This window comes from Triticum urartu, chromosome 2, assembly GCF_003073215.2.
Source record: "Triticum urartu cultivar G1812 chromosome 2, Tu2.1, whole genome shotgun sequence".
In the NCBI taxonomy this organism is placed as follows: Eukaryota; Viridiplantae; Streptophyta; class Magnoliopsida; order Poales; family Poaceae; genus Triticum; species Triticum urartu.
Window position 1 is genome coordinate 696,547,619 of NC_053023.1, and position 18,280 is coordinate 696,565,898.

An 18,280-nucleotide genomic window follows, 5' to 3' on the forward strand; every position below is an offset into this window, starting at 1 on the left:
CGGGGCGTATGGCTGAGGGGCGCCGTAGGGCTGAGGGGCGTATGGATGAGGAGCCACCCCATACGCAGTCGGCGCAGGGGCCGCGAAGAGGTGGCGGCGCCAAGGCGGTGGTCGAGGAAGAAGTGCCGCGGGAGGCGATCGGCAACGATAGATCACCGTGCCCGCCCGGCCAACCAAAGGGCCCGCGGTGGATAGCCGGGCGGCTGACGCTGCCGCCAGGCGGTAGCGAGCGGGTGTGAGGCAGGGAAGGGTGACGACGGGGCGATCGGCGCGACGGCGTTGGAGGGAGCCGGCGCGGCGGCGGGGATGGAGGAGGCCATCGCGGCGGCGGCGCTAGGAGGTGCAGCGGAAGACATAAAACCCTAGTCTGATACCATGTTAACCGAGAATATTGGGCAACTGCTCGACACCTCAAGGGAGTGCGGCTATCTCATTATATATAAGTACCAATGGGTACAATATACAAGGTGTATATACAAGTCTACGTATAAACAAGTCTACATATACATATATAGTCTAACACTCAGCACAGCACAACATCCTCTCACACATACAACGACACAGAGATCAAGCGGATCCAAGCCAATGGCAACCAAGAGCCCTCTTCTGGCCGCCCTCCTCGTCCTCGCCGTCATGATGGCGCCGCACGGTGCGGAGGCGGGCAAGGAGCTTCCACTAGCAATCATCTCCGGCATAGTGCCATGCAGCGCCGGGAACTCCATCAACGCGGCTGTGGCTCCGCCATTCCCGAGTAAGAGGAACTCTAGCAGACTGTTCGCACACGAACACGTCACCGTGTACCTCCAACGCCGAGGGTGATGCACCGCAGCTCACGTCGAAGGAGACTCGTCCGGAAGCGCGGTACGCAAGCAATCCGGCGGGTGCTTTTGAGGACCCGAAACCCCACACGCCCGGGAGGGACCCCGTCAGGGCTTGCGGCAGCTATGGGCTGGCCTAGGTTGACCTGATTGCCCCTAGGGCCTCGAGGTTCGCCGCCCTGAAAACGAAGAATGAACGAAGAACGAGGAAGAAGAAGAACAAGGGAGAGAGATAAAGGTAAAGGTAAAAAGATGATATATTGATAAATCGATTGTGTGTTCTTCAATCGGCCGTCACCTCTCATCTATTAATGAGGCGGCTGGACTTCCCGTACAAGAAAAGGACTAAAATGTCCATCCAAAACGTCAAAAACCCTAACCTAACTCGGACAGGAATCTTTGGATATTTTCCGGATCAACTCGGTCTCACCGATTGGTTTGCTTCGGTCCCACCGAGTGAACGTGACCAACTCTCTTTAAATTTCTGTAATTTCCCGAATCAACTCGGTCTCACCGATTAGTTTGTTTCGGTCCCACCGAGTGAGCGTTGCCAACTTTCTGTAACTTTCTGTAATTTGCCGGATCAACTCGGTCTCACCGAGTCAATCAACTCGGTCGGTCCGAAATGACTCTGCAGCTTCTGTTTCTGACCTTTTTTTGCCTCCACAGGTTGCATATGACCTCATATTAAGACGATTTGTATACCAAAATCAACCGATTCGACGAGACGCACAACTTTCATGTTGAAACTTTCTCCATTTGAAGCCGTATTCATTGGGTTTCTGGCCATTCTTTAATCTGGTGTCGACATAAGGATCTCTGAACTTGTCATAACTTTTACATCCAAGCTCCGTTTTAGACCATCTTCATATTCATCTTCATCTTCTCGAAAAGAGCCATTTCATGGTGACTTTCAATAGTAAGTTTGAATTAATCTTGACATAGCGTCAAGCCACTCTTTATAAACGTGCCACTTTTGAGCGTCAACACATGCCCCCCTGTTTTTTGGCAAAGCTAGTGAGGGAGTCCTGGATTAGGGGGTGTTCGGATAGCCGGACTATACCTTCAGCCGGACTCCTGGACTATGAAGATATAAGATTGAAGACTTCGTCCCGTGTCCGGATGGGACTTTCCTTGGCGTGGAAGGCAAGCTTGGCGATGCGATATTCAAGATCTCCTACCATTGTAACCGACTCTGTGTAACCCTAACCCTATCCGGTGTCTATATAAACCGGAGGGTTGTAGTCCGTAGAGGATCAACTCCATACACAACAATCATACCATAAGCTAGCTTCTAGGGTTTAGCCTCCTTGATCTCGTTGTAGATCTACTCTTGTACTACCCATATCATCAATATTAATCAAGCAGGAGTAGGGGATAAACTCCATCGAGAGGGCCCGAACCTGGGTAAAACAAAGTGTCCCCAGTCTCCTGTTACCATCCAGCCTAGACGCACAGTTCGGGACCCCCTACCCGAGATCCGCTGGTTTTGACACCGACATTGGTGCTTTCATTGAGAGTTCCTCTGTGTCGTCGCCTTTAGGGCCGATGGCTCCTTCGATCTTCAACAATGATGCGGTCCGGGGTGAGACCTTCCTCCCCGGACAGATCTTCATCTTCGGCGGCTTCGCACTGCGGGCCAATTCGCTTGACCACCATGAGCAGATCGGAAGCTACGCCCCTGGCCATCAGGTCAGGTTTGGAAGCCTAAACTAAACGGCTGACATCCGCGAAGACTTGATCTTCGACGGATTCGAGCCACAGCCAAGCGTGCCGCACTGTCTCGATGGGCACGATATAGCTCTGCCGCCGAACAACGCCTTGGAGGCCGCACACGCATCGGTTTCGACCATTGATTCGGAACCTACTGCGCCGATCGAGGATCAGCGGTTGGACGCTGCCTCAGGGGCTGCGATCTCAGAGGCGATCGAGCCGAACTCCAACCCCGCACTCCGCATGGCCCGTGACTCCAAGGAGCCGGATTCCTCTCCGAACTCCGAGCCCCCCGCGCCCCTGCCAATCGAATCCGAGTGGGCGCCGGTAATGGAGTTCACCGCAGCGGACATCTTTTAGCATTCGCCTTTCGGCGACATCCTGAATTCTCTTAAGTCTCTCTCTTTATCAAGAGAGCCCTGGCCGGACTACGGTCAGCAAGGGTGGGACACGGACGGTGAGGAAATTCAAAACCCACCCACCACCCACTTCGTAGCCACTGTCGACGATCTAACCGACATGCCTGATTTCGGCTCCGAGGACATTGACAGTATGGATGACGATGGAGGAGATATCGATGAACCAACGCCCATAGGGCATTGGACAGCCACCCCATCTCACGATGTGTACATGGTGGACACCCCTAAGGGAAACGACAACGAGGAAAAAGGGGATAGGACAAGTGATCGACCCCCCAAAACGCAATCAAGGCGTCGGCGCAAACGCCGGCCCAAGCCCTGCCTCGACAAAAACCCAGCCATAGAGCAGGACGAGCCGGTCGACGACGAATAGGCCTTAGAGCAACCGTCCGAACAGGGCAACACGGATAGAAAAACCGAACATCCCTCCCACGGCGAAAACGGCATTCCGAACGACCGCACGCCAAATAAACCTATGAAGCAGAAGAATCTCCATGAGAGGCTCATTGCAACTGCACGCAACCTAAAAAAGCAGAAGCGGAAGCTAAAAACAGCGGAAGATGCACTCCGGATCAGATGGAGCAAGGTAATCAATGCCACAGATGAGTACGGCGACAGTCGCCGCACTAAAAGCTATCCGAAAAGAAAGCTACTGCCTGAATTCGACAAAGAGGCCTCAGAGCCCTCGTATTCAAAAAAAATGAAAAAGCCACACGGTCGGATAGACGACCCCATAAGGCAACAAGCGGCGCCGCACCTAAATCGGCATGCGACCCTCCTAAGGATTCGCATCATGGCCCAGTCAGGTCCATTTATGGGCTAAGAAAGCAAGCTCTCGTAAGCAACGCTACGAAGCCATCGTCAGAATCCGGCTTACCCAAATACAGGGGTGCCGCACACCCCTATGTTTTACCGATGAGGTCCTAGACTATGAATTCCCAGAGGGATTCAAACCCGTAAACATAGAGGCATACGATGGAACAACAGACCCTGGAGTCTGGATCGAGGATTATATCCTCCACATTCACATGGCTAGAGGAGATGATCTCCACGCCATAAAATATCTACCCCTTAATCTTAAAGGGCCAGCCCGGCATTGGCTTAAAAGCCTCCCGAAAACTCAATTGCAAGCTGGGAAGAGCTCGAGGATGCTTTCCGAGCAAACTTTCAAGGGACATATGTCCGCCCCCCGGATGCAGACGACCTTAGTCACATCACTCAACAACCCGGAGAATCAGCTCGGCAATTCTGGAATAGATTCCTCACTAAAAAGAATCAGATAGTCGACTGTCCGGACGCCGAAGCCTTAGCAGCTTTTAGACATAACGTCCGAGACGAATGGCTCGCCAGACACCTCGGCCAAGAAAAGCCAAGAACTATGGCCGCACTAACAAGCCTCATGACCCGCTTTTGTGTAGGGGAGGACAGCTGGTTGGCAAGGTGCAGCCCCAGCGACCCAAGTACATCCGAAACCAGGGATGAAAACGGAAGACCGCGACGCAACAAAGACCGTCGCCGGACTAAGGACAAAAGTCTGAAGAGCACGACAGTCAACGCCGGATTAATAGGCTCGCGACAAAATCAGGAAAAATCGCCCCCCCCCCCAGAATAACAGGGACGATCCATCCAACTTAAATAAAATCCTGGACATGATATGTCAGATACACAGTACTCCTGGGAAGCCTGCTAACCATACCCACAGAGACTGTTGGGTCTTCAAACAATCCGGCAGACTCAATGCCGAACACAAGGGGCTCGACACACCAAGCGAAGGCGAGGACGAACCCCAACAGCAGAGCACCAGGAAACAAAAGAACTTCCCACAAGAAGTAAAAACAGTGAACTCACTTCACATAACCAAACGTGCGGTGCCCGTAAAGGTACGCACCACACGGCCCATCCCCAAAGGATCCTGCCACTGGTTGTCAAAACCGATCACCTTCGATCAGCTAGATTATTCTAGGAATACCTGGAATGTAGGATGGACTGCCTTGATCCTTGATCCAATAATTGGCGGACTTAAGTTTTCAAATGTCCTTATGGACGGCGGCAGCGGACTAAACCTGATATATCAGGATACAATACAGCACATGGGGATAAACCCAGCAAGAATCCGCCGCAGCAAAACCTCCTTTCAAGGGGTAATACCTGGCCCGGACACCCATTGCACGGGTTTTCTTCGGCTCACAGTCACATTCGGCTCTGCCGATAACCTCCGCCGCGAAAAGCTGACCTTCCACGTCATCCCGTTCTCAAGTCGTTATCAAGCACTACTGGGACATGAAGCTTTCGCTCGATTTAACGCAATACCACATTATGCATCTCTTACGCTTAAGATGCCCGGTCCACGAGGCATCATCTATTTGATGGGGAAGCACTAAAGTGCGCCTCCCCAAGCGGAGGATAGTGCGGCCGCTTTAACAGCCCCACAGCAAAATGGCCTCACTAGCCAAAAAACTTCAAAATAGGTCATTTAAAGACCACGAACACGGATAGACGAGTTCGGTGCAAAATCATCATTGATGCAGGCCTAGAAGCCATATACCTCCGCACAAGGGGCTCCACGCATACACAAATAAGAGACAATAAAGCTTAAACTTACATATCTTACTTTATACTTTGCTTATTTTAAAAAAAAATTCGGCACGACCCGTTTTTCAACTTAGTTCCTCTCTTTTACAGATGAACGTCGTGCGGCGCCCGTCCAGGATACGGCACAACAGAGACACAGGCGCAGACGTGCAGTAGGGACCCGTCCTAAAGGATTCTTTTTAGATTAAGACCCTGCGTAAACCTTTTTTACTGTCTCTTGTTGCTATACATCCCCTGTTTTTCTTTCTAATATAACCAAGGAGGAGGCTGGCGTCTTGGCATGTGGCCACGTCAGAATTTTTGCACGTACCTGAACACTAGGGGCTTTTTCAATAAAGAGTGCTGTTTGGCCCGCACTCATAAAGACCGAACACCTTAGGGAGTGTTCGGCGTCGCGAGTTTTGGCATTATATGCATCAGCTCCAAATCATGTCTTTGGTCAAATGTTGGGTTGCCCGGCTCCTGAGTTCGGCTACCTTACGTTCCGCTCTATCGGCTAAGGTAGCACCAGGAGAACTACTGCGATTGTGCCCCCGATTCGGCCAGGGCGAGCACCTCAGTAGAGAAAGCCGAAAACTGACTGTCATGATGTAGCGTCAGACTGGTCAGCCACTCGATGACCGATCGGAATCTATCGGATTCCTCCGCCTTGACGAAGGACCGCTTCCCGGTCAGGCACATACACACCCCGAATTCGGACGAGCGCAGTGGCCACCAAGGAGCTACCTAAAGAGTCTCATTTTCAAACTCCTATGGCTAAGTGAAAGTGTTAAAGCATTATAGTCCGGTTGCCTGGCCCGCTGCGCTATCACCTCCTTTGTAGGACCAAGACGTTGGGTTAAGTGTGAGAATGCGTCTTCCGCGAGCACCCCCGCACTATGTGTGTGGGGCTGAAGCCAACGACTGCCATCTTTCAGATTCTATACATATAGATATATATATATATATATATCTTAAAACGGCCGATTAGAAGGTGTTTACAATACTTGGAGGCACAAGTATAAAATCAGCCACTACACTTTATTAAAATATTAATTTATAATTACATATGCTATCATAACATAGCATCTTTCGGGCACTGCGTCTCTATTACACGAGCGCCTTCAAGAACTTCCTGAAAATAGTGCTCGGAAGGTACTCGGCTTTGGTCCGAATCTCGGGACGCAACAACGGTGGTCTCCATCTCTGCCCAGTATGTCTTAACATGGGCAAGAGCCATCCTTGCACCCTCTATACATGCTGACCTCTTCATTGCATCAATACGCGGCACACCTTCAAGGAATTGCTGCACCAAGCTGAAATAACTCTTCGGGTCCGATCTCCCCGGCCACAGATGATCCATGACGTACTTCATGGCGAGTCCGGACAACCTATTCAGTTCGGCCCATTGAGCCAAACGATCATCCACTGCCAGTAAACGCTCTGGATTATGAAACTGCGACCAGAAAAGCTTTTCCACTTCGCAATCTTTCTGATCTCGAAAGTGTTCGGTCGCATCAGCGGCACTCGTTGCCAAGTCCAGATAGGTGTCCTTCACACTCCACATCCGGTCCAACAGAGCAAACTTCGGATCATAAACCTTCCTCCGCAGCATAAAGGGCTTTCCAGCCGCAATCTGTTCGGCTTGACGCAGCTCCTCTTTCGCAGCTCTCATCGCAGAGCGAGCGTCCTTGGCATCGGCAACGGCCTTCTCTAAGTCCGTCTGTCTCGCCCGGTCTTCTTTCTCAAGAAGTTTGCAACGGTCTGCAGCGCTCTTTAACTTCTCGGCCATTTCGGCCATCTCTTCTTTGCTTCGGCAGTGAGCAGCCTGTTCGGCTCTCAGCTCTTCAAGAGCCTTCTTAGCAGCCGCATCGCATTCTCTGGCTTGCTCCTTAGCTCCGGCAAGTTCTGCCCTAAGATTCTCCACGGCGGCTGTACCATCTGCATTAAGCGCACACATTGTAAGACACTGCCATGAAGCTCCTCTTACCTAATGCCGTCCGAAGAATTACATACCTTGAGCCTCATCAAGCCGCTTGTTGACAAGCGCGATGTCCGCATCTGCCACGTCCAGTTGCCGCTTTAGTTCGGCCAAATCATTAGTCCGGTTTGATTCCGGACACCTCGCCACCTACATTCAAAGGCGACATCTTAGACCTGGGATTATGATCCTCTAAGTGCCGTCATTTCTTGACAACACGCAGAGTCTTAGGGGCTACTACCTACACAGGGCGCATCTTATTTATGCGCAACTGACAAAAGTGTACATTATCTAACGTACCTCAAAACCTGTCAGTAAACTGTTGACGGCCTCATGCAATCCGCTTTCTGCGGATGAAATCCTTTCAATCACCGTGCCCATCAAGGCATGGTGCTCCTCTGAGATAGAAGCTCGCCCCAGCAAAATCTTTAGCTCCTCCGGCCGAGCACCACACGGTGCCGGACTCATCCTATGGCCTTTTTCGAAGGCCGGATGCGGAGAGCCTAGGGGGGCACATAGCTATATTCCGCCCCTGCCGTATTCGGAGAAACCCTCCGCGACGACACCTCAAGGTCGCCCGCTTCGCTAGGCGGTACGGTAGGGGGAGGCGTCCCGCTCTCCATCATCTCCGGAAGAAGATCCCCCGAAGATGAGTTCTGCTAAGAAGGGCTGAGGTCCGAGCTACAAGGTAAAAATTTCGGTTAATCTTCTCAGATGTAAAATCAAGGATTTCTCTCATCCCTCAAAAGGAAAATATTTTCTCCACTTACGGCTCGCTGGAGGGCTGATCCCCTTGAGGGTGTAGTCCGGCCGAGGAACTCCCCGGCGTTGGACCCTCTGATGAGGATTTTCTCCCCCATTTTGAGGCCATGGTTTCCGGGTCGTCAGAGGCGGCTCTCTTCTTCCCCTTAGGAGAGGAATTGTCGGTTCCTCTCTTCGGAGCAGCCTCCTTCGAGGAGGCCGTAGCTTCCTTGTCCTCCCCCTCCAAAGGCATTATCTCCAGCATCCTGACTAGCACAGGATCCGGCCTGGTTTCAGGAAGGGGAGCCGGAGACCTGATCAGCTTCGCCTTCGCTATCCACTCCTGTTTAAAAGGACGGCTCTTTTAGGGGCAAGTTTACGACGATTATGCGGATAGAAGGTCCGGGCACAAGGTTGCTTACTTGAGTATCCGGGCGATTGCAGCTTAGGCCTGCGTCCTCGGTTAAATCCGGACATATTTCTTGTGATCCGAAGAACAGTCTATACATCTCCGCGGGCGTTGCGCCCATAAAATGCTGGAGAGCTCGGGGTCCCTCCGGATTAAACTCCCACAGACGAAGGGAGCGACGTTTGCCGGGCAATATTCGGTGAATCAGCATGACCTGCGTCACCTTGACCAAACTGAGGTCTCCTTCCAAGAGATCCTTAATTTGGCCCTGTAGCAGGGGCACGTCTTTGGGCAAACCCCAATCTAATCCTTTGTTAACCCATGACGCTAGCCGTGATGGGGGACCCGAGCGAAAGGCAGGAGGCGCCGCCCACTTGGCGCTCCTGGGAGCGGTGATATAGAACCATTCTCGTTGCCACAAGCCGAGCTCCTCTTGAAAGAAGCCCTCGGGCCATGGAGCATCAGCATTCTTACTTATGACGGCACCTCCGCACTCTGCGTGCCATCCCTCGATCATCTTCGGCTCCACTCCAAAAGTCTTGAGCCATAAACCGAAGTGAGGAGTAACGTGGAGGAACGCTTTGCACACGACGATGAATGAGGAAATTTGGAGGATGGACTCTGGAGCTAAGTCATGAAATTCCAGCCCGTAACAGAACAGCAGCCCCCTCACGAAGGGATCCATCGGGAAGCCTAACCCCCGAAGGAAGTGAGACATGAACACTACGCTCTCACCGGGCTGGGGATTGGGAATAGCTTGCCCTTGAGTAGGAAACCTATGCGGAATTTCGGCTGTCAGGAACTTAGCCTCTCTCAACTTTAGCACATCCTCCTCCTTGACGGAGGAGGGCATCCATCGGCCTTGAAGGTCGGAACCGGACATTGTCGAAAGTCCGAAGCGCCTGGAATCTGAAGCCTAGGGTGTTGGAACTCGAGGCGACGGGTGAACTCATTTTAGGTTGGAAAAAGGAGTAAGGCCTTGGTCTCTTTATAAGAGGTTGAATACCAAGAGCCCTCCCCGTAACCGTTTGGGACTCGCCTTTAATCGAGAAAACATGCTAACGGGCACGATTGGGTTACCCACATCCGTATTAATGAGAATCCCGTAAAAAGGGCACACGTTCTCTGCTTTGACAAGACGTGCCAAGAAAACCACCTCGCAAAACATGCTGAGGTGAAAACGATTCGAGTAGAGGACTTGGCTGTAGTGTGATGGCGCACTGCAGAATACGTCAGCAGATTTGATTTGTGTTAATATTATTCTCTCTATAGCAATATGTGGAAACTTATTTTACAGAGCCGGACACTACTCTTGGTGATTACAATCTTCTATGAAGGACTTGGAGGAGGAACCTGCCTTGCAATGCCGAAGACAATTTGCGCGTCGGACTCGTCGTCATTGAAGCCTGGTTCAGGGGCTACTAAGGGAGTCCTGGATTAGGGGGTGTTCGGATAGCCGGACTATACCTTTAGCCGGACTCCTGGACTATGAAGATATAAGATTGAAGACTTCGTCCCGTGCCCGGATGGGACTTTCCTTGGCGTGGTAGGCAAGCTTGGCGATGCGATATTCAAGATCTCCTACCATTGTAACCGACTCTGTGTAACCCTAACCCTATCCGGTGTCTATATAAACCGGAGGGTTGTAGTCCGTAGAGGATCAACTCCATACACAACAATCATACCATAAGCTAGCTTCTAGGGTTTAGCCTCCTTGATCTCGTGGTAGATCTACTCTTGTACTACCCATATCATCAATATTAATCAAGCAGGCGTAGGGGATAAACTCCAACGAGAGGGCCCAAACCTGGGTAAAACAAAGTGTCCCCAGTCTCCTGTTACCATCCAGCCTAGACGCATAGTTCGGGACCCCCTACCCGAGATCCGCCGGTTTTGACACCGACAGCTAGCATGCCGAAAAATAACTTGTACCAAGTTTGTTCTATGGACGATGTCAACACTCCATCGGCCATTTATATGTCCTTAGGACGATAAGTATATATCGACCATGTCTTGTGTGAACTTTCTGACGCAAACTTGGGTGAAACCTTCTCAGCTTCATTAACAATCCGGTGATAAAGTGCCATAGATATGTATCTCAAGGTCATCCTCCAAACCATATTGTTCACCCTTTTGCTAGGATTTTGTAGATAATCAACAATACTTTCTCCAATCCTTACTTTCGCCTGCTTAAAAATTTCATTAGTGGCCGAAGCTATGGACTTCGGTTCGGCCTTACCTATATTGACGAGACTAAGCATCGGCTATTAAGAGAAATGCAATACAACATGATTAACATAGTAGCCGAATGTTTGTTGTGCCAATTCTTTCGAATTGTCATGTCTAAATATATGAACAATTTTAAAGAAAACCAAGGTAAATTTTGCATCTAGACATACCCCAAGACAAACTATGAGTGATTCATCAAAACATTGATAACCATTGGATGTTTGTTGCACTACTAATAACAAATCACCGGAAGCCTCAATGTGTATAGCACCTATAGCAAGGCAAAGCTCCAATCCGAATGACAATGAATATTCGACTTTGATCATTGTGCAAAAATATTTTAAGCGGCATGAGGCTTCACAAAATGCGCACCATAAGGAGATAAATAAACAACACCAACACCTTGGCCATTGCCACAAGTTTAACCATCAAAAATAATCTCCATAGTACTAAAAAGACAAGGGCAATATCAATGAACATGTACCTTGTTTTTGCCTCCAATTGAACAAAGGACGATGTTAGGATACTACATCAACCATGCTTTGACATATTCTTAGGGCGATAGATAAATATCGGTCATTAACATAAGGTTCATGTAGAATTCATTCACCAAATCACGTATAGCCGAAATAATTAAACAAATGAAATAGCAATCAAATATTTCGGCCCTTTGGATTAGCAAGAAAGAATGTAGCTAATAAAATGTATAGAGATTTGGTAATACCCTCTCATGATGCAGAAAACTATGTCGCTTCCATGGATCAAAATAAATCCAGGGAGGGTAACTGATCATACCTGATGATGAATTCCATGGCAATGGCATCAATGGTGGTTGAAGAATATGGATGATGTGCTAACCGAAGATTTTGATGTTGTGATGCGCACCTTCGGCTTAATTGTTTGTTGCTTTCATTCTTTTCCTTCTTCACTTGTATCGCACTTGTTGCAATAGAAACATGCACATCACTTTTGTTTTGATTGATCTTCTTGGGAACACATGCCATGTTCTTCTTTCTCAGCTCTTGTGTACTAAGATTTCATAATTCCCTCTTTTGCCAATACGATAAACCGAGTGGGCATCTCGACTGTGATTCTGTTTTGACCTTGTGCACTCTCAACTTCTTTTCTTCAGATTTGGCACTTTGACTCTCAATAATTGGTTGCTTCGTCTCATTGCCGTTAGTAGCCAATGTCAACACTTTAATTGGCTCCTTTTCATTTGAGATCAAATCTGAAGTTGCACTCTTACGACGATCTCTTTTAACACAATAAATTTGTTTGACCACCTCTTTCTTCTTCCTTGAGCTCTGGACCGATTCCTTACGACTGAAACGGTCTTTAACATGTGATTGTTCAAGTGTTGATCTTCTCGGAGCTGCATAATATTGATGAGATGGTCTAAAATGAGATGGAGAATGTGCCCTTGTATCATACCTGTCCCATGATGGATATGGATCTACATGAGCATAGGGAGGCATCCACGGCATTGGCATTGGGGGCCCAAAATAAGGATATGAATATGTTGCATTAAAATTCCCACTTTGCCAATACCGATCCTCACATTTACGCCTTGGGGGTGATCTTGGTTTCTTTACATGATTTGGCCGATACGCATTCTTCTCTTCACTCTTATTTTGATATTTATCCAATAGTTCAGCGAAGGTGATTTTTGACCCCTTACACTTGCGTTTATTTCGGTCTTTGTTTTCTTTTGGTTTGCTTTCATCGATCATTGGATTTCCTTATTGCCCCCCAGTCCTTAGTGTCTTCATTGTAGCTTCGATGGAATTCTCACCCTCAAGTTCATGTTCATTGTGATCAACAACTTCTTTACTTGAAAGCTTGATCCCATCACCTGCAGTTTTTACCTTCTCTTTAGATGGATCGGCTTCAAGTAGCCGATGCAAAAAATTTTGCCATCAAGACCAATCGGAATAGACTAGTCATCCTTTGGTGTTTCAACAAATTTCAATCGCCCTTTTTCAATGGCCCATTTAATTATTTGTCAAAAGATGTGGCAGTCCTCAAAATTATGCTTGGACGAATCATGCAACTTACAATACATTCGTCCTTGGATAGATGGCTTGACATGGTGATCAAGAATTCTAATGTAATTATTTTTCAACAACAAATCAAAGATTCGATCACATATGTTTGAATCAAAGGTATACCTTTTGTTTTCTAGCCGATCTTTTTGTGAGAACGGCCTTGGAGTTAAGCAAACGAATGGTTCAGATTTGGCATCTTCCCATTCGGCTATGAATTCTCTTTCGCATTCTTTTTCCGATGTCCTTAAATAAGAAACTATACTAGCATCGGTTTTCCCAACAGATTTTAACCTTGGCTTTAAATTTCTGAGATCAAAGTAGTTAGAACATACACGTCTCAATTGAGACCATGCGTAAGCCAAGTATGAAGCAAGCAAAGCTACCCAATTAGATATGAATTTTAAATAAAGCAATGGGAAAAGCTTTGGCTGCAGTAATAAGTCACTATCAGTCTCTTTGAATGGTACAATATATTGACCGATATGCTTAGTAACAATTTTATTGCTAACAAGTAAATTGCCCTTCTTCATTGGTCTTTGAAAATTACTTATTAGAATTTTTCTAATAGATGCATCAACAATAAAGTTGTGACCAAATCTGAAAATAGGTAAATTACTTGCTAGACATACCTCTTCAAATATGTTGGGAGAGCATGATGATTGCATGTCATGAATAATATCGTGCTTTGCTTTTGGATGGCTTCCCAGAACCGCGTCACAATTTTCTTCGTGATTCTGTGCATCATAAATTTGAAGATCTTTTTCTACCGAACTTTGTTCGGCTACTTTTTCTTGTCCTTGAAGTTTGTCAATTTCTATGGTACGAAACTCATAGGGCAGGAAGTAGGTTCCATTAACTTCAGAAAAATCAAGCATGGTTGTTTTGCTATGCTTGCCATGCCCTTTCTCAATAGTACTTTCCTCTTTGGATTTGATGGATTCGGAATATATACTACTTGATTCGGCTTTTTCAACCGAAGCACTTTCAAGTTCTGAATCATCCTTTTTTTCATTGATACTACCCATTGGCAATGCTTCTTTTATTTGAGCCAATTCTTTTTCTATTTGTTTCTGGCGGCAAGCGGCAAAGTTGGCTTTAAGCTTTTTCTCAATTTCAGCCCACTCCGGATACGATTGCCCCCCGATGTTTTTAGATTCTTTCGGCAATGACACACGGGTGTTGCCGAAATTTTGCAGTAGTGTAGGGGGTGTATAATGTAGTACTAGGTGAAGGCATATGCATTGTTGTAAAACCATATTTTTGCTCGCCAATTTTATCAATTGGCAAAGATTCATCTTCTTGCAAAACTCTAGCTTTTATTGTGGCATAATCAGGAAATAGCCCTTTTTCATGCTGTTCAAGGCAAATAGCACTAATCCTCTTATTCTGTGCCAAGCTCTTTTTTAATGTAGCCACAACCGCTTCTGGAAGAGATTGCTCCGCAATACTTTCAGATTCTTTCGGCAATGATTCGTGAGTGTTGCCGAAATTCTCAAATTGCGTAGAGTATGCATTATATGCTACAGTATTTGATGACGGCACATGTGTTCCTGTAAAATTTTCACTTATTCGACTATGACCATAAAGATGCGGGGCCGAATTATGAACATCTACAGTTGCATACGGTGCTAAAAAATTACTAACATGAGGTGTAGCATATGATGGTTGAGGGTAATTGGCCAAATAACTAGTAGTAACATGGCCAATTCCCTTATCCACCGACACGTTTGGATTAACGTACTGTAAGTTATTTGTCGATGAATAAAAACTTGAAACACTTTGTTGCATACCATTGGAAGTTCCTACATAGGGTGTCTCAACTTGATTAACCGAACTCATCATGTTATTCATCGGCATATAAATTTGTGGGGTTGCCGATGCATGGGAGTTGGGATACATATGTTGCATGTTGCTAAAATTATATGAAGTAGAATCATGGAGATTTTGTTGCATCGGCCCTTGCACATAATTAGATGCATGATTGATAAAGCTAGGGCTAGCCGATACATTATGCTCATTAGATGATCTAGCAACAACATACGCATTATTTGCATCTACATATGTGAATTGGGTATTCATATTACCTTTGTAGATTGCAAATCCTAGATGACGATCTCTTCGTAGCAAGAACGGGCCGAAGACCGTTAAAAGCTTCGTCCCCATCGGAGTCGCCAAAAAGTGTGTTCACACACGAACACATCACCGTGTACCTCCAACGCCGAGGGTGATGCACCGCAGCTCACGTCAAAGGAGACTCATCCAGAAGCGCGGTACGCAAGCAATCCGGCGGGTGCTTTTGAGGACCCGAAACCCCACATGCCCGGGAGGGACCCCGTCAGGGCTTGCGGCGGCTATGGGCTGCCCTAGGTCGACCTGATCGCCCCTAGGGCCTCGAGGTTCGCCACCCTGCAAACGAAGAACGAGGAAGAAGAAGAACAAGGGAGAGAGATAAAGGTAAAGGTAAAAAGATGATATATTGATAGATCGATTGTGTGTTCTTCAATCGGCCGTCACCTCTCATCTATTTATGAGGCGGCTGGACTTCCCGTATAAGAAAAGGACTAAAAAGTCCATCCAAAACGTCAAAAACCCCAACCTAACTCGGACAGGAACTGCTAACGTGTTTTGCGGGCCGGCCGGATGCAGGGTCTGCCAAAGTTGCTCTAAGGACGTCTGCCAGCCTCCATAGTAGCCACCTAAGCAAATATATTCATCAACCGTCTTACGTTTGCTTTGCTTCTTTGCTCTGGACAGACGCCGCCATGCAGATGGTGTGCGGCCGTGATGTGATGGCCAGCGGGATGACGGACCGCAGCGGAATGTACACCATGAAAATGGGCCTGGCCACCTCGTCATTGCTCGCCCCTATGCTCGGCAACCAGTGCAAAGTGGTGGTGATCACCCTGCTGGCCGTGTGCAATGCGTCCTTAGCCAGCGTCACTGGGACGCTGACCGCACCGGTTCAGCTCCTGGGTATTGACAATGGCAGCGGCAGCGGCATTCTGGGGGGCCTTGGCGGCCTAATTGGCCTCATCGGCCAGATCGTTGGTGGCCTCCTCGGCGGCATCCTTAACATCATCCCATTGCCCTTCTCTGCCGTATAGATGCTCGACTACTGCCGGCGTGTCGATTGAAGACACGGCAGATCTAAATAAATAAATTCGTGCCAACCTACCAATGTACCCCATGGTCAACTATCCTTTATTATGTAAAATTTACTAATGTTTGTATGTGTTACCGCTTCTAAGAAGCACAAAAGTAAGCATATCGCGTAATACTCCGAGTGTGTCGTGTGATCAATGTTCGTTTGTGAAAAATAAAGCTACGTCTGTGATAGTACTATGTGATTAATTACTTGCTTCTTCTTTCGACATTGTGTTTGGTCACTTGCTTATCAGCTCACTTCTCTGTGGTATTTGTACAAAGTCGTGTCTAACACCATAATTTGTGTATTACTAGAGGCTAACACGCCATTCTTTACTTATGGAATTAACTCTTTTTAGGGATTGACTACATGTCAATCGACTGAATATCATATTTGGGTCAGTCACCTTTTGCCTCTTTGCGATTTTTTGGGCCGTGACTATTAGGAGCAAGTAACGACGCCACCGCCGGAGCTATTGCATTCAAGGACGACTTAGCTCCATGATGCTGCCGCATCAATGCCTAATAAGCAACATGTACATCCACTTAATTGCTGTTTACGGGTGCATGGATACAGTGTTCGGAGATTTGGAAGTCGATGGCTCTCACTTCTCCCCCTCTCGCCCGAGGAGCTCTCCGTCCACCCCGACCCTCCATCCCCCTCCCCGTCGCCGGTGGCAGCCCGGGCGCCTTCCCCTCCCCTCTCTGTTGCGACCCTCCCCCTTTCCCCTGCACGTGTCGGTGTTGTCTTCCCTTCCCCCCTCTCCTCTGCCCGCGTTGGGATCTCGCTTTTGGGCTGTCGCCTCCGATGAGGATGAGCCGTGGTCTGCTCCTCCCTCCCCGCGCTGCTTGCCGGCAGATCCGGGGCGGCCGTTGGCCCCTCCTCCTGTGCCCCATCCCCGCAAGTTTGCTCCTGGTGGGAGGGGACGGCCTCTGGTGGCTGCGGAGCTCAATGCTGGCTGGATCCGGGTTTCTCGTCGTCGGTGCAAGTTCGGAAAGTGCTCGGCTGCCTCTTCTGGTTCGGGGATTCTGGGCGCCGCCCTTGATGGGGTGCTTGGTGGCTCCCCATCATCCTCTTCCTCCAGTGGTGCTACACCGTCTGCCACACCGCCGCCGGCGGTGCTCCCGGGGCGGTTGGTGCCGCCGATGTTGCTTGACCTAGATCTGGTGGCCGCTCCGTTGGCTAGTGGGCCACTGGATGGGCCCTCTGGTGGGCTTGTTGGGCCTCCCGCTGTTGTCCCACCAGGTGGGCCCTCTCTTCCCTCCCCCTCTCGTCCATCGTCGATTTTCCCCCTCTAGTACCTACTGGCCCAGTTAGGATTCCCACTGTGTTGCCTCCTCCCCCCTCTTCGTTGGCCCATTCAACCCGCCAGGCCCAGGTGGGCACGGCTTCGACCGGCTACTTATGGATCCCTCGTGGCTCATTCCCCCCTTTGCTAGGGTTTCCGGCTTCAGCTGCAGATCTGCGCCGCCACCGCTTTCCCATCCGCCGTCTCGTCAGATCTAGCCCTCCTCCTCCCCTTCTCCTCTCCTTTGCTACGGTGCTCTCCATGGACAAATCTCGGGGCTCATCGTGCGAGGCCGTGTCGGGCAGTAAGCGGCCGCGCGAGGCGTCGCCTGCGTCGGTGGTGGATCTGGAGTTCGAGGCCGAGCTCCTCTCCAAGCTGGAGGCGGAGCAGGCGGCCCGCGAGCAGGCGGCCCGCGAGCAGGCGGCTCGGGACCGTGCGGCCTGGACTGCGGGTCCGGAGTGGTCGCAGCGCTCGGAGCGGGGACGCGCCCCTGGTTCTGGCCCTCCGCGTCCTGTGTCTGGTCCTTCTCCTCCTCCTGTGGTGGATCCATGGGAGGCGGCGGCGGCCTCTGGTGGTGGGGGCTCCTCCTCTTCGGGCTCCTTGCCTGTGCCTGGCGCGGGGCGTGGCGCGCCTGCCCCGGGGCGTTTCCCCCCTCCTCCTCGTCCGGCTGGTGCAGGCGTGGGGTCCCGTCCGCCGCCTCGGTCCTTTGTGGGGGCGGCGCGGCGCCCCTCCGGCCCCCTCCCTGGATCTTCCTCCCCTCCGGTGGTGGGGGACGGGATCCTGCCTCCTCCTCCTCCCCTCCCGTATCCCCGCCCTTCATCTGCCTCCAACAGCAATTTATTCGGCGCTCACCTGCTTCGCCTGCCACCAACCCAACCACTTCCAATCTCGCTGTACCAACCCCCTGTTTTGCCTGAT

General features: G+C 49.5%; 1 protein-coding gene across 1 annotated transcript; it reads left to right on the forward strand.

The window, feature by feature from the left end:
• Window positions 1–585: 585 nt before the first annotated feature.
• Window positions 586–16,033, forward strand: LOC125537972 (phylloplanin-like). Its single transcript, XM_048701291.1, has 2 exons — window positions 586–751; window positions 15,684–16,033. The coding sequence occupies exons 1-2, from the start codon at window positions 586–588 to the stop codon at window positions 16,031–16,033; spliced, it is 516 nt and encodes a 171-aa protein (XP_048557248.1).
• Window positions 16,034–18,280: the final 2,247 nt, after the last annotated feature.

Coding starts and splice junctions, on each gene's coding strand:
- LOC125537972 (XM_048701291.1), top strand. CDS start 586: ATGGCAACCAAGAGCCCTCTTCTGGCCGCCCTCCTCGTCCTCGCCGTC. Junction 752..15,683: donor TGTGGCTCCGCCATTCCCGA/GTAAGAGGAACT, acceptor TGCTCTGGACAG/ACGCCGCCATGCAGATGGTG.